The sequence below is a fragment of the Dendrobates tinctorius genome, unplaced genomic scaffold (genome assembly GCF_039654945.1).
Source record: "Dendrobates tinctorius isolate UK_male_01 unplaced genomic scaffold, ASM3965494v1 ptg000082l, whole genome shotgun sequence".
Taxonomy (NCBI): domain Eukaryota; kingdom Metazoa; phylum Chordata; class Amphibia; order Anura; family Dendrobatidae; genus Dendrobates; species Dendrobates tinctorius.
In genome coordinates this window covers 20,152,501-20,175,194 of record NW_027361750.1, presented here as the reverse complement: position 1 = coordinate 20,175,194, position 22,694 = coordinate 20,152,501, and the positions used below count along the sequence as shown (strand labels likewise).

At 40.2% G+C, this 22,694-nt stretch overlaps 1 protein-coding gene across 3 annotated transcripts in view; it reads right to left on the bottom strand.

The window, feature by feature from the left end:
* Positions 1-5,650: 5,650 nt before the first annotated feature.
* Positions 5,651-22,694, bottom strand: part of TOX (thymocyte selection associated high mobility group box) — a 342,737-nt gene continuing 325,693 nt past the window's right edge. For all 3 annotated transcript variants that reach the window (XM_073583952.1, XM_073583953.1, XM_073583955.1), the window contains 3 exons: positions 21,096-21,482; positions 9,529-9,680; positions 5,651-6,847 (listed from right to left, as the gene is read on the bottom strand). In XM_073583952.1, coding sequence (XP_073440053.1) covers positions 6,811-6,847; positions 9,529-9,680; positions 21,096-21,482 — 576 coding nt within the window. In that variant the 3' untranslated portion in view covers positions 5,651-6,810. The remainder of the gene's footprint in view (positions 6,848-9,528; positions 9,681-21,095; positions 21,483-22,694) is intronic.

Sequence of the window (22,694 nt, the reverse complement as noted above, 5' to 3'; positions counted from 1 at the left end):
ACACTCTCCAACTACTAAAAGTGGTGGCAATGTTGAAGGTCAAGGCACACGAAAACTGAACACAGTAGAGACACGGGGCATCAACAGCAGACGTGGCAGCCAAAGAAGCAGCCAGAGGAAGGCAATATGGAAAATGGGAGAGGTCGTAGAGCCGGACGGCTACTACATGACGACTGAAGACGAGAAAACCTGACTTCCCGAAACTGTACAAGAAGTAGCAGGATCAGACTCGGAAGGAGGAGAAGGAAAGCTGGATGCTGAAGGGCAAAACCACTGGGCTCCAAGAAACTGTCTACCTCAAGACAGACCCAGTCTACCTCAAAGTGTGTACCCTACGGTGGTTCAATGGGCACATGGCCTACACACAGAATTGAAGACACAGATGAATGACCTGATTGGACTCAACTCACACCTTAACAGCAAAGATTCCCAACAGCTGTTTGGTCTCTGACAAATTTAACATCGGACAAGCGGGAAAAGTTCCCCCACATCATCTGGCCTGAAGACTTCCTAGTAAGGAACCGGTTGGTGAAGACTACTGCAAAGAAGCTACTCTCAAAAATAGTGTGCAGATATGGGGGTTCCAGAAGCAATAGCAAATGATCAGGGACCCACATTCACAGCAAACCTAAAACAAGAGACCTGATTAGCAGTAGGGTCAGACTTAGGCCTGCACACTACCCACCATCCCACACCATAGACTAGGTGGGACACTTAAGAGCAGCATGCTAAAAAATTTGCCCAATAGACAGACAAACCCTGGCATTAGACACTCCCGTAGGCTCAGGAAAAGCTGTCACCAATATGAGACTTTATTTGGGTCTAAAACCCAGTTCAGGGGTATTCTTTACTTAGCAGTAGACAATGCAATATGATGCTTTGTCTGCATGTGTAATTGAATTTATCAAGAATCTTGCTAATGTCCATTCTCGAGTTTTTCTCCTTCATTGCCAGGTCCAGATTTGGTGTCTGGTATGCACGCCCTGAAGTCAGGAGACTGCTGAGTGTTGGTGGAAAAAGTCCGTAAAGAGAAGCACTCAATCCCAGATCCGATGGCCCTTCTCCAAGTGCTGATGCCACCAACCTGGAGGGAAAACCCCCATCTGGATCCACGCACCACATTGCAGGAAAAAGCATTCATACCAGAGGACACACCTGAGCTGGAATGATGCTGTGGATGACCTACCTGACTGAATAAATCACCTACCTGACAGAGAATACACATGCACTGATGCATAGACTGCTAAGAGACTTTGATTACATTGCACCACACCCTCTTTAGGGACAGATCTCCTGACCGCCCATTTGCGGAAAGTCTGTACAGAGGAGGATGTATGCACTAGGCATATGTCAGACCACCGGCAGCATAAAAGAGTTGCAGCGCTTTGGGCCAGGAGCAGGATTTTAGGGCAAGTGATATCTAAGGGGGGATTGTTATGGAAATATATATGTATATGTATTTCATATAGATCTCACTTGCCTGCTATAGGCTATATACTACTATAATACTCCATATACTCATGTATTCTTATATGGCCATATGCATACAGACACATATTCACAGTTTGAACCTTATAACTAGTTGGTGGAAGTTGACCTGCTACCCAGTCATCTCATGATAGCATTGTCTTCTGACTTGAGAAATATCTAGCAGACATAGGGAATGAGGAAGGCCAGATGGTCCAGCCGATATTGGAGACTTGCTGACGAGTGCAAGACTCCGGACAGTAAATCACGTGATGTCTAAGTAACCCCAGGTTGGACACCCATAAATGTTCATGCATTTAAACTGACCAATTAGATAAGAAGTAAAGCCTTTATGTTAATGAGTAACCACTCCATTCTGTACAGCTGATAAAACCAAGTATATTCAATAAAGTTTCCAGAGTTCTGCTGGAATGAGTTGTTGCTAACCAAGTGTAGCTTCCTCTTTTCCTTTGAGCGCTCAATAAGACTCTGTCTAATTAGGACAGGCCACAGCATGCACAGAGATATATATCTATATCAATCAAAATTTCCACATCAGCAGCTCACTAGCGATCATTTAGCGATGCACCAACTATACTGACCGGGTCGTATCGTGGTCGGGATCACTGGTGCATCGCTAAATGTAAAAGGGCCTTTACTCAGGGTGCTGTGTGTATTCTGTAATCTCTCATTGGAGATTACCTCTGATGACAAAGGATGTTGGGGGTGGGGTCATCCCGGCATGTGTCTACGCTCAGTAGATGATGCATTTATATATACTGCTCAAAAAAATAAAGGGAACACTAAAATACCACATCCTATGTTATAGTGTTCCCTTTATTTTTTTGAGCAGTATATTTGTAATTATCTACTTTTTCTTGTAAATGGTCTGTACCACAAGACTTCTAGTAGGACAGTATAGACACCACCAATGAGCCACTGCCTGTACTGTTTAGAAAAAATTGCCATACGCAACTGGAGATAGTACAGATAAATCCGCACTGCCTGTAGTAATAGATACAGTAGGAAAACTGTGTAAGTTTTAATGCATTTTTTTCATTTATCAACTTGTTTCAAAGCACATGTGCTACATCAGAAGTCAGTGGTTCTGTGGGTTTTACTGATGAAGAAACAGGAGTGCGTCAAAACGCGTTGATAAATAAAAAAACTTATTTATACTTATATGGTTTTTATACTGCATCTTTTACTGCTGGCAGCTCATGTTTGTCTTCACTTTCTCTAGTTGCACTTGGCATTCTCCTTTCTTGGTTTGGCAGCAGCCAATTTCTTCAGTGACTACAGGGGTTGTCAAGACTTACACAACCCATGAATGAGAGCATATTCTTTTAATTACTGGAGATTTTTTTTCCAAAAGGTTACAAAAAATAATGATGCAAAAACACTTACCGTATTTTTCGGATTATAAGAAGAGAGTCGAGAGGTCAATCTGCACATGCGCCGCCTCCGGCGGCCATTTTCCCAGAAGCCATGGCATCAAGGCAATAGAACCTAACGCAGCACCAGGCCGGGATGGGAGCGAGATCGTCGCCCTGCAGAGTCCGACCACCAGAAGAATCACCTGACTCCTGCTGCCACCAGCGCTGTCGATCCCCCCGGGTAAGATGAATTCAGAACTGTAAGATGGACCCCCATTTGACGCATTAATTTTTTTCCCCATTTTCCTTCTGAAAATTTGGGGTGCGTCTTATGGTCTGGGGCATGTTATAGTCTGAAAAATACTGTAAATTCTTCTACTTAGGGGTTCCAGTTGACCAGTTGATTGCCAAGGTAAATCACTTGTGAATGGAAATCACCCACATTCAACATCACAAAGATGACCATTGGCCAGCGCTTCGTGTTTTGGCTAACGCTGTAAATGGCTTCTTGCTCCACTTGATCTATTTACTTTTGCACCAATAGGTGTTATCTGTATCATGTTCATCTGTCTCATTCTCCTCGCCACCCTACTCTGTTCCTGAATCACTTTTACATTCTTCCACCTCATCTTGGGATGAAATGTCACTTTCTTCCCCTAAGTCTTCACTCCCTCATCATCATTTAACAGCAGATTTTTCATTTCTTTAACATGAAGGGGGTTGAATAAATCATACATTTTACTGGCCAATACAGCAGAGAATCTGGAGTGAGAGAGAGTACGTGTTAGGGCGCAATGAGCCTTTCCAAGAAATCCATACTTATTTCCTCAAACTTTGCATTATTCATTCAGAAAACAAGCTAAATAAACAACTGTGATGAATAAAAAGAGAAAATACTAACCTTTAAATGTAAGAGGGGTTCAGGTGCAGTGAGCCTGAGAATCCGCAAAGGTCAGGATCTGCTCTCCAGAAGGTCTGCTGTAACACTGTGAGATCAGGGTTCAAAGAGCATGTAAAGACAGGAAATAACTGGGAGGGGGGAGATTTTCTGATAATTTGGAGAGGAGAGAAAAACAAAACTACAGTAATTGAGTTGTGACTGTCAGATCAGATGTACCTGATGAAGGGTTAATATGACTTTGATCTCATTCTTTTACTTTTGAGTAGAGATGAACGAATATATTGGAGTTTAAGTAAATGCTCCTTGAATTTTACAAAAATCCACACTCACTCAAATGCAGATTTTCTGTAATTCACTGTTATTCTTCATTGTTGATAACACCTACTGAAAATGTAATAGGCAAAGCAGAAGTCATCTTCTTGGATTGTTGTATTTTTTACGTTTGGTTACAACTTTTTCTTTTCAAATAAGTAGAAAATAAAGGATTTTCCAAGACATAATTGCTGGCCGCTCCATCTCAGTAAGTAGATGAACAGCAACATGAATTGCCCACTTAGTAATGCAGGTTGGGGTCATTCAATTAAGGGCCACAATTGACCCCCCAACCAATCACACATTTACATTTATGACGTATTCTAAAATGTCTTCCTGGAATAACCCTGAAAAGGGATAAATGTTAAAGTACCATTCCAGCAGGTTTTTTACTGCAGTGCTGGAGTGGTGCCACTAATCTAATTTCCCTGCAGCTACTCTCATATGTACCAGCTGCCATCTTCATCTTTTATCGGCGCTGCTTCTGCCGTTCTTATACAGGTTGTGACCTGCTGAATCGCTCAAGTGTTTGCTGGGCGAGCAATGTAAAATCTATAATGGTCAGAACGAGGCCAGACCAAAGCTCTAATTATACTGAGTGCCCATGACCTTTACCACTCAGTCAGAAGTTGCTGTCCCAAGATGATGGCGCGGGATCGGAGCGACGTTGGGAAGAGCTGAAAACGGTGGCTGGTAAGTATAAGACTAGGGGCAGGGAACTTAGATTATTGAAGAGAAAAGAAAAAATTTTCAAATTTCACAGAAGTTGGATCAATTTTTTCTTTCCTCTTCATTGAGTTTCCATCTGATCCTGTGTATCCGGTGCTTCCGACTGCCTAGAACTTTGGTAAGCTGGTTTACTCCTTGCATTTTCAACTTTGATTAGTGGCACCACTCCTGTACTGAAATAATAAAAGAATCGCTGGAGTGGTGCTTTAAGCTATCTTCTGCTGATACTTTCCATCTACTGCCTTACATGAGATTATACAATGGATTTAAGGTGTCAACATGACATATAGTGGTGTTCATCATTACTTACAAGACCAGTAGTTAACATTCTAAGGTATGAAATTTATAGAAAGTGTTTAATTTTAAGTAAGGGGAACCACTTTTCTGCCATTGGTGATATAAATATCTAAAAGTCTTTCAATGGAATCAGATCTATCTTAGAAGATGTGGGTTTTTTGCCATCTCCTCCATTTGCCTTTCACTTAGAAAGACATTCTGACGGATCTGTGGCCTGGGGGAATTCTCCCATTTGTCAAAAGACCTTTCATATTCATGTTAAATACAGCACAAGTAGGGCATTTTTCCATGCTTCGCAGTTCTTTCACTAGATTTGACGTGTGATCATAGGAGCTTATAAGAACAATTTATCACTACCTCTTGCCAAGTTCCATAGCCAAAAACCTGATTGAAAACTAAAAGGCAGAATCCCATCTTTTCACTGTTGTTTACTCTTGGGGGTTATATCATTTTACTACACTATATAAATATAAACTGTTGCTACATTGTTGCCAGTTACGGCAGAGGGTTACATATTTTACTTGTCTTGTCTGACTTTCCGAGCAAGAAAACATGAATAAAACAGGAACGTTTTTCATCACTTTTATTTTTTTATCGTTTAAAAACGCAAGTTTGGTTTTATTGAATGTCACAGTAGAAAGGAAATGAATTCACATGAATTGTGAAACAATATATTTTTTTTTCCAGCAAAAATGTGAAACCATCAAAGAAACATATTTAAAAAGCTAAGAAAATTACTTACAAACACATAGATTCATTATTTCATAAATAGGCGCAACAGGCTCCATTTAATAATAAAAAAATAAAATAAAATAATAGAAAAAAAAATAAAATAAGAAGATTAAATACAGACACAGTATGGAGAAACAATATAACACATAGCCAGGTTATCAAGGTTACAATTTAGCTGTTTCCAATCTGTTTTTGCATCTAGTAAAATAACATATAAGCATTTGGCAGGTTTTTATACATAGAGGGACATAATGACATTTACTAACAGTTACACAAGAAGTGATACAAAAAGCCATTTTAATGCGGTACAAAATAAACATGTTTGATTTCTGTATAGCCCAGAGCACAATTAGCCAATTTCTCAGTGGAGGATTTTTCTCCTGAAATATTTTTGAAAATATAGACAATATTAGGCATTAAAAAATAAGCAAAAATATGAATGTTTGCCAATCATAATCATTTTCCAAAGTGTACCACCTGGAATGTACCAGATTTCAATTGTAATTTAGCTACACAACATCCACATTTTATACTCTAGGAGAATGGACACTCATGCTATTTACACCCTTGCTATGAGTGCTACATCAAGCCATTTGGAAAGTCTTTAGTAGATTTATATAAACAACCTTTATGAAAACCAATGGAAACTCCAGGACGCTTTAATCAGAGATGACTACAGTTGCTAAGGCAGCTTTACTTGTGCAGCACTTCACAGCAAAACCAATAGAAAATAGGAATGGTCCAATTTTCTTTAGTAATCTTCTCTCGGTAAGGAAAGGGGGGAGGGGAAACATGTTACTTAAAGAAGTTTGAAAAGAAGAAGCAAGACTATTTTCCCAGAGTGGATAGTCCACAAATGTAAATGTTCTAAGTGCTTAGCAACTTGTATTTTATAATGAATTGCAGAATTGCCAAGGTCGCCAAATGCGATCCTCGACAAGGGTTGTCCCTGCATTCCTCTTCTGAAAGATATTTGTTTCGGCGTGGTTCATACTTTCAGGTTAGGTACAGTGCTTTGTCCCGCGGCATGTTCCTAAAAGGAAAGCAATCAAGACAAAATATTACTAAATTAACTTATGGTGAATGTTAAGTACCTCGACAGAACTTACTGATAATATTATTATAAAACTATAATAAGGGTTGTTCACTGCTTGTAATACCAGTTCACTTACTATAATGTACATGTGTGTATTGTAGCATTATATTTAAAGGGAATCTGTCAGCAGGGTTTTGCTATTTAATCTGAGAGCAGCATGAGCTAGGAGAAGAGAGCCCAATTTCAGGGATGTGCTACATATCAGGCTTTGTGCTGTAGTCTCAAAACAATCAGTGTTTTATCAGCAGGAGATTTTCACTGCTGGACTAGGTCTCATGTGCAAGCCAGTCCAACTAATGTGTGTAACCCCGCCCTCACCACTGATTGGATGCTTGCTGACAATGTACAGTGTACATCAGTGGTTCCCAAACTCCAGTCCTCATGGACCCCAACAGGTCATGTTTTCAGGATTTCCTTAGCATTTCACAGGTGATGGAAGTATCATCAAGGCATCAGGAATTCTCTCACATGTGTAACACTATGGAAATCCTGAAAACACGACCTGTTGGGGTCCGCATGGACTAGAGTTTGGGAACCACTGGTGTACATAGTAAACGGCCAATCACCGGTGCATCTACTCGTTTCAGGTGCATTACACTATTGATTATGACTAAGGGTGCGGGTGCGATGCACGTGAAATTTTTGCCTTCCATCGGAAGTATATGTCAACAATTTTTGGGATCAAGTGAGATCTGCCATGGAGACATTATAGCAGGTCAGTATTTGAACATTCGGCCACTTGTTTACTTTTTATGAGAGTTGCCGCACTGTGCCAACAGCGTAGGTGCCAGGGCACAATATTATAAAGGCAAATTTACAATTGTGAGTGTACCTTGACTGTGGTACAAACTGTTTAACATTTTGGTGCAAATAATCACATCTAGTACTGGACTGATTTTGTGTTTAAACATTCTGCATAAGCACATTAGCTTTGCATTTATTAAATATAGGACATAATTACTGACTCTGCTCCATAAACTGCGTACTAGAAAAACACTTCATAAGGCTTCTATGCAGACCAATAAATGGTGACATATTGGATTTCCATTAAAGTTTTTTTTTTGCTTTTGGAAGATGCTGGCAAATTTCTTTTTCACACTTTTTCTAACTTGAAAAGTCGGTGTGGCTTCATGGTGATAGGCATGAACTAACAGGCAAAAGGGTGTGAACTAAAATATCACAAGTGCAAACAAAGTGACAAAATAAGCCAACCAAGATATGGTGTAAATGTAGGCAAAAGTTTCTAAACACATAAAAAATATATTATTCTGCATGGGCCAATGTGATAAATTTGGTACATTTCCAGAGTGTCTACTTTAAAGGTCCTCTTACACTTGAGATTAAAGTCGGGTTAACGTTACATGTGTATGGTGGCTTTCTGACAGAGATAATGATCTTTTTGTTTTGCAGGTAGATAATTTACTGCCATATTCAGCTTAGGGGGCTGGATGAATATTCACAATAGATAGCTGTTGGCCAATGATGGTTTAGTCAATCACTTGGCCAGCTGGGATCTTTCCCGACTCCTCCATACATAGGAACACTCACTCTGAGGACGCTCCTGTGCTCTCTACGAGAGAGCCACGGGCAGACTCCTCTGACGGCAGCTCGCAGAGAAAAAAGGATCGGCAATCCGAAATTGGACATGGTGGATTCTTATCTCCCGATACTGTATCTGTCTGGGGCTACCATACATATTAGACTGTTGGATGAACCCACCAATACTGGCGGGCCTAATGTGTGTATGGGGGCATTTAATCTGTTCTATACATAGGAAACACATGCATGCTCAGCTAAGCGCTGGAGAAGTTGTGTGAGATACCGAGACTGAGTAACCAATAGTTATCTACGGTATATGAGCATGTTGGATTTGAACTGTTAACTATAAACTCCATATAGGTGTTACTGGTCAGTAACGTCCTCTGTTTCTAGATGCCTGGATTAAACCTGTTCAAAGAAAGGGAGAACATAAAAGTCCAACAGAGAATGTGCCCCATGTTTCAGGGCACCAGGGCTAACCGCCATGCTCATATAAAGTCACTAAGTAGTGATGAGCGAGTATACGCGTTTTGATGAGCATGCTCGGGTGTCCTCTGAGTATTTTGATGTGCGCTGAGATTTAGATTGTGTCGACGCAGCTGCATTATTTGCAGCTGCTGGACAGGCTGAATACATGTGAGGAATGCTTGTTTATTCGTGTATTCAGGCTGTCTAGCAGCCGCCAATCATGCAGCTGTCTCAAAACAAACAAAATCTCCAAGCACGCCAAAATACTCTGAGAATACCTGAGCATGCTCCGGAAAACCCGAGCAACGATTATACTCGCTCATTACTAATAGTCACCCTTCGCACTGTAGGAGACATATTTTAATATAATGATGCATGTTACATTGCTTTCACATTAATATGCTTCATATCCTTTCCACATGTAAATAATTCAGTCTAAAGCAATAATGCATATTACAAAAACCAAAATGAAAAATATTCATCAGTTTCTGCTTCTGACACATTGCCGATAATTCGATACACAAATGCAAACCAAATCTTATTCCTGCGATGCTGTGTGAAACATTTAATATCAGCAGTGGAACACTAGAGTGTGCTGATCGCCTGCTCACCCATTACTGCAGTAGTCATTGTTCCATTCGATGGCCTGTCCTGGAGGATTCCTACAACCTGAACGGACATACTCCATTGCTTGAGTAACAACCTGGGCTGCTGTAGATGTTGGGCTGATAAGATTCTGATATTCTGCCTGAAGAGTAAATCCCTAGGAAAAGAAATAAACCGCATTACTTGCACAGTGTGACATACACAGTAAACAATAAAAACACAGCACGCGGCGCAATATTCAGGAAGGCATAAGACATGGAATAACAGTAAAGCGTGCGAATAATCAATATATTGGTATTAAAAGCAAAACGTACATGACTATATCTCTCTATAATGGAAGAAAAGGTCACATAAATTTATATACTAGTTAGTCTAGAAGCAAAACAAAAGGTATTACGGACAAAGAGGCAACAATCAGCACCACAAATATAGATATTCCCCGAATCTGCATTTTCTTTCCTTCTTCATTAAACTCAAGGATACATTGCTTATTAATTTTCAAAATATGCAACAGAATCTTTTTGAAAGACATTGGCAGCAGGTGGCTGAGTGTTTTATTAGACTACACCTATTCATGCATTGTTCTCCAACCCCTTTTTCTTCATTCAATCACAAAGGGACCATCTGCTTCCTTTATACTTACACTTCTTTTTCAACTAACAAAAAAAAAAAAAGCAAAGCACGATACTAGTGATTGGAATTAACGAGTAAGAAACAATAATCAAACTCCGCACCAAGGTAGGGAAAAAAAAAAGAAATTGCTCACATGGGCTCAGAATAAAAATTCACTTCACATCAGTATTTATGGTCAAAATGATTTACTTAAATTAAATTAGAACAGCGAGCGGTGTGCTAAAATGTGAACTTCAGGAGGAAGTTTTACTAGGAGAAATGCACATATCACAATAGAATAGATATTCCTGAAAAGTCTATTTAATATCTATTCATCCAATCACACCACTAATCGTGTGTGTGTGCCATGAGGCAGTGAGAGGTATTATATGTGAGGGTCACTATGTGTCCCCCAGGATGCGCATAGAAGCATATTAAGGCCTCTGGAGTGCATTGCAGTTGCAGATATAGCTGTGATTGCCGCGCAAAATAAAAGTACGTTTTATCTTGGGCAAGCTATTTACCCAAGGCAGATTATGAAAACCCAGCAGGGCTTTTATTTTTGGAGCAAACTACAGGATGGTAGTGGGGCAGTTCACTTCCTTCAGGCCGGGTCTTACAAGTGGCCCATGGCCACAGATTCCATTTACAAACCCTGCAGCAAAGGGTTAGGTGTTAGTCTTGGTTTACAAAACTGCAGAGCAGAAGGCTCTGCAAAGCTCAGCCTGTGTGAGGTAACACGGAGCCAAGCTAAGCCATAAGGCCTGGCACCAGTCAGCATGACACGATGGGCAGTCACCCATGACAACTGGTCTAGGATGCGGACTGTCTTGATTCCCGGTTACGATCCGGAGAATACCGTTTGTTTCCTGCTTGTGAGTACGTTAGACATTAAAAAAATCTTTATTTTTGAGCTTTCCTGTGGTCACTGCCTGTCTGTCATACTACGCCAACCCTGCTGCACTACAGTACCCAAAGCAAATTTCCTGACAGAGATGTCAACTTTAATGGACAAATGAATTTCTAAAAGATGTCCTTATGGCATGTTTGTCTGAGAAATATTGGAATGCTAAAGCCCTAAGGATACTTTTATGTCAGTGTTTCCCAAATCCAGTTCTCACGGCCCCCAATATGTTATGTATTCAGGGTTTTCTTAGTATTGCACAGATGTTGGAGTTATTTTCAAGGCATCAGAACTGGCTGCAGGTTCTCTCACCTTTGCAATACAAAGGAAAGCCTGAAAAAATGATGTGTTGGTGGCCTTGAGGACTGGATTTGGGAAACACAAGTGTACATGTACTGACGGTGGCACGATATGACTGCCAATAAACCTTCATTGACTCCCGGTCATTTAATGGCCTGTTTATACAGACAGACCAAAGTAAACAATGTACTAGTTTGGAAAGTGCTCATAGGTTGCCATGGTTTTTTGATAGAATTAGTCCTGTTTACACAGGATTATGTATCGCTGAGAGCAATGATTTTTTTTGCATTGAGCAAATGATCATTTCATCCACTGAATGAGCGTTTTTCTTGTTCATCATGTGTTCGGTGGCCTGTTTACACAGGAAGTTAATTGTGAAACAAGTGATAAAACAAAGCTCGTTCACTATTATTTTGCAGTGTAAATGCAGCTTTACTATATAAAAAGTCAAATTAAATCTAATTTTTAACTTATCTCTATTCAAACAATGCCTATATATTGATATCTTTGGAAGATGCATGTCACCATCTAGGCACAGTTCCATACATCTGTCCAAACATTCATTCGTGATCTTTCAACTATGGATTATTACTGAGTTGAGAATGGAGTGTTTATAGATGCACATCCTGGTTACAAACCTGAAAACATTTTTTTGTCATAGTACAATACAGAAATAATATTTCATGTATCAGACATAAATTATGAGCCACAAATGTAATAATAATCATTTCATCATTTTTAATCTTTTTCTGTATCTTTTAACCTACTCTTCCCATCTCATAGCACATGAGTATAAGGTCACATAAGCAGACCAAAAAAACAAATTTGTAAGTATCTAAATGTCACTAAGCCTCAGAGGTCAACTCCTACATGCTTTCAAACAGTGGCCAACATCACCAATGATGCCCAGGGCTGTGGAGTCAGAGTCGTAGAGTCAGAGCCCATTTTGGTGGAGTCAGAGTCGGTGTCATGGAAATTGAGGAGTTGGAGTCGGAGGTTTGGCTTACCGACTCTACAGTCATGATGCTGCCATCATAATATTCCAATAAATGTGTACTTCAGATGGCTACAATGTAGGAACAGTGAGCCATGGTCAACTGACATCTTGTGCAGAGTATGCTCAGGACTCATACCTGAAGCCTTCTTATCATTGACCCACTTCATTGGTGTTTTCCTATAGTCATTTTCTAAATACTCTTCTTACCGATTCCAAAACTGTGCAATAATTTTGTGTAAGAAACGTTACGTATTTCTGTTACAATGAGGTTTGGCTGCCATTCACTGAGGACCTTGGTGACAGAAGAGTGAGTCAACAACACATAAAGTGAGAAATATTCAATGCAAAAATGCAAATGGCTGATTATCATTTTCTCTATAATATGCCTGAACATCAGCTTTATATTGCAATTTTAAGGTGTATTTACACTGATAGATTATCATGAACATTTGTTCTATAGAATGCTCGTTCATGATAATCTATCAGTGTAAATAGGTTGATCACCAACCGGTGAATGAGTAACATGCTCGTTTATGAGGTGAAATGATTTTTAAGCAGCCTTAAAAAGCATCTTTTGTGTTAGCACTTCGCTCTGTGTAAACAGGACTTGTTCTTCCCAGAACAATGGCGGCGTATACACATTGAGAGGTCTATTACTGATTGTTTAGTGTGCATCATTAGGCACAGTCCTCCTGTGTAAACACGAATTTAGATGACAGCTGTTCGATAAATCTTTATTAATTGGGGGTCGTTTAGCACTGCCGGTCAGCTTAACATTAGTGCTTGTGGGGCAACTCACTCTACCCATAATGCAATGACTATTTCGCTTATTGCTACCTGACTACGTGTCTGATGCTTGTTTGCCCTGTAACTAACAGAACATCACAATTATGTGTTACTTTAACTGTGTATATGCCATTTAGACTTAAAGGGAATCTTTCTTTAGGATCAACCTTACTAAGCAGTCTATATTGGCACATCACTAAGACGAGCAGCAGGACGGTGCTGGATCTTGGAGAAAGCAACGGTAGGTGAGTATATTAATACACTCACTCTACACACCATACACATACAGCGGGTGAAATACGTATTGAACATGTCACCAATTTTCCAAGTAAATATATTTTTAAAGGTGCTATTAACATTAAATTGTCACCAGATGTTGGTAACAATCCATCCAATTCACACAGGCAAAGAAACCAAACCATAGATATCCATAAATGAAGTTACGTGTAAAAACGAGAAATTACACAGGGAAAAAGTACTTGAACACGCTTACCGAAATTTATTTAATACTTCATATAAAAGCCTTTTTTGGTGATGACAGTTTGAAGATGCCTCCTGCATGGAGAAACTAGTCACGTGCATTGCTTTTTCCACACAAACACTCTTCAAATTCTGAAGGTTCGATGTGCTTTTATGAACTCTGAGTTTTAGATCCTTCCATACATTTTCTACTACAGTCAGGTCAGGTGATAGGAAATAAAGCTGCTAGAGTGGCTCAGCCTTTCTCTGAAACCAATTGAGAGTTTCCTTAACTGTCTGTTTGAGATCACTATCTTTCTGTATTGTCCACTCTTGTTTCATCTTCATCATTCCGGTAGATGGCAGCAGATTTTTATCAAGAATGTCTAGGTGCATTTGTTAATTCAGCCTTCCTTCATTTATGTGAAGTTTGCCAGTGCCATATGCTGAAAAACAGCCCCACACCATAACATTCCCACCTTCAAACTTCCCTGTTGGTATTATGTTTTTGGAGTGATATGCAGTGCCTTTTGGCCTCCAAATACGATATGTATTATGGCATCTAAAGAGTTCAATTTTGGTCTCATCTAACCAGACTATAATCTCCCAATATTTCATACGCTTGTCTAAATATTGTTGAGCAAACTTTAATCATGCTTGAACATGCTTTTTGTTCAGCAATGGAGTCTTGCTTATTGAGCTTGCATACAGGCCACAGAGGTTGAGCGCACTACTTGTTGTTTTCTTTGAAACAATTGTATCTGCTGATTCCAGGTCTTTCTGTATCTCTCTATAGGATGTCCTTGGCTATTGGGGAACTCTTCTGATAATTGTTTTCACTCCTCTGTCTGCTATCTTGCGGGGAGCACCTTGTCATGGATGGTTTATGGTGTAAGGATGTTCTTTCCACTTCCTAATTATTGCCCCAACAGTGTTCACTGCAACCTTCAGTAGTTTAGAAACTCTTCTGTAACCAATGCCATCATTGTTTTCTCACAATAAGGTTGCAAAGGTCTTGATACAGCTCACTTGATTTACCCAACATGGGATATTTCTTACATGGCACCTTGGTAATGAGACACCTTTTTATATGCCATCAGTTGTTCACTAAATGGCAGTATTACTTTCTAATTACTGATAGATTTCAGCTGGTTTCATTACTTTCCATGGCTTTTTGCACCTCTCTTTCTTCAGGTGTCATTTCTCATTATGACACATAACTTTAATTTATGGACATTTATGGTTTGATTTTTTTGCCTGTGTGAAATGGATGGGTTGTTACCGACATCTGGTGAGAATTTCAAGCCAATACCACCTTTAGAAATATATTTACTTTGAAAATTGGCGACATGCTCAATACTTATTCTATCTGCTGTATACACACATTTAATAAAAAAAATATTCATGGAGGTGCTTCTCTAAGTGTATATTCCCACATGGCAAATTTTTTTTGCAGCATAATTGTTTGTGGAAAATTTTCTGTATATTACGTTAGCAGAACGGTGGATGAAATTTCCTGAAATCTCATCCACAAACTGCAGTAAAAATTTATAGCATACACTGACCGAAGCTGCAGATCTGAAACGCGCAACATGTCAATTTATGCTATGGGTAATCACTGCGGATTTCACCTGAAATGTGCAGAAATGTTCTTAAATTTTTCCAACAAAATCAGCTGAGATTTGTATGTGAAATTCTCTGCAAATCTTTTGCGGTGGATTTTTGCTTTATCTATTGGTTTCTGTAAATCTGTAGAATCGTTAGTTATAAGATCAGAGGTTTCTGATCTAACCCTACACTGGGTTTCTCTCCTTAGCAATAAATAAGGATTTCATTAGTACAATTCTACTGAGATAATTTATATATGATAATACATGGACAACATTACCGATCTATTATCTATGCACATACATTTGGATATTTTTAGATGCTAACCTGGTACTTTTACATTTAAATCTAGATCTATTGCTTTATATGATCCTGTAAGCATGGTTTTTATAAAGCAATTATGCATATAGTCTTACTTCCAGAAATGTTAATGTTAACATGTTAGGAATCTGTTCAAGAAGGCATGACACCCTCAGGTCAAATAATAAGGCAAATTTAGTGCAAGTCTCTTTCTCATACAGGGAGATTGGTTTGTCAAGGTCAGGGTAGAAAAAAAAATATCTGGCAGAGGTTTGATTCCATTTTGTAGCCTGAGGAGAAATAAATGACTCCAATCTACATTGCTGAGAAGATACAAAGGTTGAAAATAGCTGGAGAAATTAACAATATGGCATTGATTGTGCTCCTTTCTCGAAACAATGTGCATTACTTGAGTACATAATACAAAAATAAAGTAATGTGTAAGCAGATTTGCCTACAAATGACCTCTGGTGTAATGATAAGATGCTACCCAATGCCAATTTTGACATTTTGCTTCCATAAGTCGCCTCTGCAATGGAGATATCTTTTTTTTCCTCTGCGCAAAGATAAAGAAAAAAACTCAAGGATAACAATATGAAAACCGAACCAATATGCAGAAACAGCGGGCGAAAAATATTGTCTTGACGAGTAAATATCTAATAATATTCATTTGAAATGTGCTTACCATACAGTATTTTTCTGATTTTGCTTATATTAACAAAAAACTACTTTGAATAACAGCAAACACTACATAGATGTAAAATTATGCCGTTTCAATCTATTTGGACACATATGCAAATTTCCAGCAGATTTATTAAATGTTCTGTGCTCTTGAAGACATCAAAAGAACAGAATATGTGAATACAATAATCTATGCAATTTTCTGGCACTGTATAATTTAGCTATAATACTGATTTGTCTGAAATCTACTTAATGTTTGTATTTGATGTGAAAAATGGGTTGGAATCTGTGGCACTGCAACTTTTTGAAAGGTTCACGCTCAACACTGGATAAAGTATAAATTTGTTTATTACATTTCTTTATGTTTTTTTTTTTTGCTGTGCACAAAACTGAACTAGAGAAAGGAATGGGACCACTAATCAAATTACATAAACTATAAAACATAAGAATAAAGAAACAATGTAGCTTAAATTTGCACCAATGACAATAAGGAAGGAAGGAAAAAACATAACGTGGGATATAAATTAAAGATCGCATTACAGAAAGTAAAAAAAAGTTTAACCAAAGAGGTCACATTTTCAGAAATTTACGTTTTAGATTTTTTTTTACTGTCCTTTAGCTCTATCATAATGGGATCATATAGGTAATGGATGACATAAATTATTTAAGATGTAAACTATTTGCGATATCTTAAGGCTATGTGTGCATGTTCCGTAGTTGCTTGCAGAAACTTCTGCAAGGTTTCTTCATCTGCGTTTTTGATGCGTTTCCGCATGCGTTTTTTTCGTGCTTTTTTGTAAATCCATAGAGCTAAGTAAAGATATATTATTAACCCCTTAAGCCCCAAGGGTGGTTTGCACGTTAATGACCGGGCCATTTTTTACAATTCTGACCACTGTCACTTTATGAGGTCATAACTCTGGAACGCTTCAACGGATCTAGGCGATTCTGAGATTGTTTTCTCGTGACATATTGTACTTCATGTTAGTGGTAAAATTTCATTCATATAACTTGCGTTTAATTGTGAAAAAAACGGAAATATGGAAAAAATTTTGAAAATATTGCAATTTTCAAACTTTGAAATTTTATGCCCTTAAAATAGAGAAATATGTGACACAAAGTAATTACTAAATAACATTTCCCATATGTCTACTTTACATCAGCACAATTTTGGAAACAAAATTTTTTTTTATTAGGAAGTTATAAGGGTTAAAAGTTGACCAGCGATTTCTCATTTTTACAACAAAATTTACAAAACCATTTTTTTTAGGGACCACCTCACATTCAAAGTCAGTTTGAGGGGTCTATATGGCAGAAAATACCCAAAAGTGACACCATTCTAAAAACTGCACCCCTCAAGCTACTCAAAACTACATTCAAGAAGATTATTAACCCTTCAGGTGTTTCACAGGAGCAGAAGCAACGTGGAAGGAAAAAATTAACATTTAACTTTTTAGTCACAAAAATGATATTTTAGCAACATTTTTTTTATTTTCCCAAGGGTAACAGGAGAAATTGGACCCCAAAAGTTGTTGTCCAATTTGTCCTGAGTACGCTGATACCCCATATGTGGGGAGGAACCACTGTTTTAGCGCATGGCATGGCTCAGAAGGGAAGGAGTGTCGTTTGACTTTTTCAACCTAAAATTGGCTGAAATTGAGATCGGATGCCATGTTGGTTTGCAGAGCCTATGATGTGCCTAAACAGTGGAAACCCCCCACAAGTGATCACATTTTGGAAACTAGACCCCCTAAGGAACTCATCTAGATGTGTGGTGAGCACTTTGAACCCCCAAGGGCCTCACAGAAGTTTATAACACCCGGGTGTAAAAATATAAAATCATATTTTTTCCACAAACATGATCGTTTAGTCCCCAATTTGTTATTTTCCCAAGGGTATCAGGAGAAATTGGACCCCAAAAGTTGTTGTCCAATTTGTCCTGAGTGCGCTGATACCCCATATGTGGAGGAGAAACACTGTTTGGGCACACAGCAGGGCTCGGAAGGGAAAGAGCGCCGTTTGATATTTTCAACCTAAAATTGGCTGAAATTGAAATCGGACGTCATGTTCCGTTTGGAGAGCCCATGATATGCCTAAACAGTGGAAACCCCCCACAAGTGACCCCATTTTGGAAACTAGACCCCCTAAGGAACTCACCTAGATGTGTGGTGAGCACTTTGAACCCCCAAGGGCTTCACAGAAGTTTATAACGCCCGGGCGTAAAAATAAAAAATCATATTTTTTCCACTGCTAAATGTGCGCACGGAGGTGGCGCAAAGGGGGGGTGGAGGGGGGTAAAAAGAGGGGGTAGGGCGAAGGGGGATTGGGGGGGATGAAGCTAGATTGGGGGGATGAAGCTAGATTGAGGGGTGAAGCTAGATTGGGCAGGGATCGGGGATCAGGCAATACTTACAGATGTAGGGTTTTCTTTCTTTATCAGGTATTGTGATGCTACAAGCTGCTGTGGCACCACAATACCCAGCACACCAGGAGATCCAGACGTATGACCGCTCTCTAGGGAATCCTCAGCTAGTGTGAGGACCCCCTGCAGAGCTGTCATACAGGTCACAGGCAGGTCAGGGGCAGGTCACAGAGCGGTCACATCGCTACTGTGACCTGCCATTGGTGGGATCGAATGATAATATCGATCCACCAATCCCTGCACTGCCTGGTGACCATGGCAACCACCTAGGATCAGAGCTCACAGCTCCGATTCAAAGGCAGGTCATGCCCAGGTCATCAGGAGGGCACAGAGCGGTCACAGAGTGACAGCTGCTGTGCCCTGTGGTTGGCGCGATCGCCGATCTAATCGATCGCGCCAACCAGCTCCTGCAGGCCCTATTGGGCCTGTATCAGGTCCCTACCTAGGATCGGTGCTAACACAGCACCGATCCGGACCGATACTGGCAGGGCAGAGCGGCGCTATAGCGCCGCTGTGCCCTGCGATTGGCGCGATCGATGCGATTGGCGATCGTGCCAATCCGGGGGGGGTTTGCCGGTGCCTGGCGTTGCCAGGCATCGGATCCAGGATCGAGTACATCGGTACTCGATCCCAGCCAAGCACATCATTGTTTCAGCCGCGCCGATTGGCTGAAACAATGAGAAGCGCTGTGATTGGCTGTTTCGATTTCAACAGCCAATCACAGTGATCGGGAGGAAGGGAGGGCGGCGACAGACCCCTGGATGCCGAGGCCATCTACCATAAGGTAGGATGGCATCGGAATTTTAATGCGATCATCGCGACTGAAGTCGCGATGTCGCATTAAATGCCATGACGTACTATCCCGTCCCTGGGAATTAAGTCCCAGGGCACATGGACGGGATAGTACGTCTCATGGCAGAAAGGGGTTAAAAAAAAATTGTAATGTAATTTCCTTGTTCAACCTCTTCTTTTTCATTCTCCATTGAAGACCATAATGTCATTACGTACCATGTTCAAATTTATAATGTTTACACACAAAAAACCAAGCCCGAGGTTTAGTAATGAACAGGTGTCAGCCAGATACCCTCATTAATAAAATGATACATAAAGAGTTAAAGAAACACACACACACACAGTCACCAGCCAATGTAGGAGCATTGACATAATTAACTTACACATGCTGTAAGAAAACAGCAACTGACAGAAATCTGCGTGAAACACAATATCTGTTTATTTTTCCAAAAATGTAAAAAAAATTGTGTGGGCTCCCGCAAAATTTTCATAACCAGCAGAGGGAAAGCCGTTCATATTCTGGGAAAGCTAGGGAGTATAGGGAGAGACCTGACTGATCTTATGCCCCACTGAAGTACCTGACCCACTCCTGTTGATTGACAGATTTCTGCCTTGTAAGTACATAACGAGCTTGAACGTATTCATACGCTTCCTTCTGTTTGGAGGTGCTGATCAGTATTTTGTTTTTTTGTTGTATACTATTGAAGGTTTTGACTGCCCTCTTTTCAGAATCAGCACTCCTCCTATCAGACTAAAACAGATTTTAATTAGTGCTGAATCCTACCTGCCCATGATTGATAAATATTAGGTGAGTGTCCCATCACAGAAAGATCACCTTGTCGCAGCTGAGGGGCTTTCATGAATTGGCCAATTATTGCGCTACTTACCTTAATTTTTATAAAAATATTCTATATAGCTGTAATGCAGTACAAATTTCATACATTCACTGTCTGCATACATCTTAGTGCTTACAATACTATTTTTCTTTTGTTTGTACATAAGGAGAAACCTGTCAATTACCTGGAGAAGGCCTGGGACTGAATCAGACCAATCAGGTCTCTCCCTCTGGTCTCTGGCTGACTTTTCAAATTATGTTCTCTCTCAAATGCTGCAGTGTTTGAGAGTAAAACATACCTGGCAACAACTGCGCAGCCAGGTTCTTATTCATGGTGCCCGTGATTCAAGCAGCTTACATCTAATGACAGGGTCCCTTTAGGGGACAATATTGAGAAATGTCTTCTGAAGAACAATTATTGTTGCTGATGGTGTATATCTTTCTAAGGTCAGGGTCACACATACGAGGAACTTGGACAAGTCTTGCACGTCAATACCCAGCACCGCCGCCGGAACTCGCACAGGAGCACTCAGCTGCATGTATTTCTATGCAGCCGCGCTCTCCGCTCCTGAATGCTGGTGGCAGTGCCGAGTATTGACGTGCGAGACTCGTCCGAGTTTCTCGCATGTGTGACCCTGGCCTAACTCATAGCTTCACTGTGAATTATGTAACACAATTAATGACTGATACGTTGCATCATATACGAGAGTCTGCAATGAATTCATCATAATCACTATAAACAGGCTATTAAATGACGGCTATGCAACGTCCACGTTCAGGCTGTCTAACTGAAGCCTTACAGTTAATACTTAAGATGTAATTTGATAATATTGGTGGTTGATGTTTAGATGTATGCAAACTATTTTATCATATTACCTGCTGCATTGCTGGTGAATGCAAAGCTGATTGGCTTTGCATTTGTAGCTGATTTCCAATGGACTGCTGCATGGACATTGACTGGTGTTGCTGCATATGCATATGCTGGTGGAGAGGTGGACTCATCTGAAGAGATGGAGGTGGAGATACAGCCATGCTTGCTAGAGATACAGTCACTGGCATTTGGTTGCTGGGTTTGGGAGCTATGTTCCTGTTGATACCGGGATGCATGGCAGATAAATGTGGATTCATTGTTGACTGTTGGTGATATGGGGAGTTGAGATACAAAGTGGAGTGTTGCTGTGCGGATCCATGGAAAACTGGAGGCTTTGAACTCATCATCTGAGGAGGTGGAGGAGTCTTAACATCAACAGGGTCGCTGTAACTCTTTGGGAAATGAGAAAACAAGAAAACATCAAGATGTTAATGTCTACGGCAAAGACATATTTGTGGTCAAAATTGAAAAATAAAAGCTATTGAGCTAGCAACCCACTACCAAATTTTATTGACCAATGTCAGACTGAGGATTATTAAGCAGATCATAAAAATACTCTGGAGGTTCATCCTCCATCTACACAGCTTATATCTTCTGAAATCTCCATATAACAAACAGACTCTCGTAGTCAGTGATTGGCAAAGTCAACTCCAGACAGGATTGATTTCTGGTAGATCTTGGGTTCCCCTATTTATGAGGAGGCTATTAGTCTGTCAGAGCCTGGGCCCACCTAACATTCCGTTATACTGATGGACAATCATGATGTTTAATGGAAAAAAATGAGATCCATTTGGTTATGTTCTTTCATCTGTCATTGACTAAAGATTCAAGTGTACAGCATGGTTGGCTGAATGTACCTGATTACTTGACATTATGTACAAAAAACCTGAGTTTTTGTTGTTGTTTTTAACCCATTCCCAAGCACCCAATATCTTTTGAAGATGGACATTGCGAGTCCCCACCCTCCAGAGCAGCGTCGGACTGGAACACCTTGGGCCCACCAGAGAAAATCATTCTTGGGGCCCACTATGTAGCTGCATAGAGTTAAATACCAGACCACCAATTATGCGGTAAAACACGCTAATATCCGGGTATAATATAAGGTTGTACATGTCTTAATTATGTAGCAGGAGTTGGGGTAGCCCCCTCATAGAATATAAAGCAGCCCCCTCACATAGTATAATGCAGCCATCTCATAGAATATAATGCAGCCATCTCATAGAATATAATACTGCCCCCCTCATAGGGTATAATACTGCCCCCCTCATAGGGAATAATGCACCCCCTCATAGGGTATAATGCACCCCCTCATAGGGTATAATGCACCCCCTCATAGGGTATAATACTGCCCCCCTCATAGGGTATAATACTGCCCCCCTCATAGGGAATAATGCACCCCCTCATAGGGTATAATACTGCCCCCCTCATAGGGTATAATGCACCCCCTCATAGGGTATAATGCACCCCCTCATAGGGTATAATACTGCCCCCCTCATAGGGAATAATGCACCCCCTCATAGGGTATAATACTGCCCCCCTCATAGGGTATAATACTGCCCCCCTCATAGGGAATAATGCACCCCCTCATAGGGAATAATGCACCC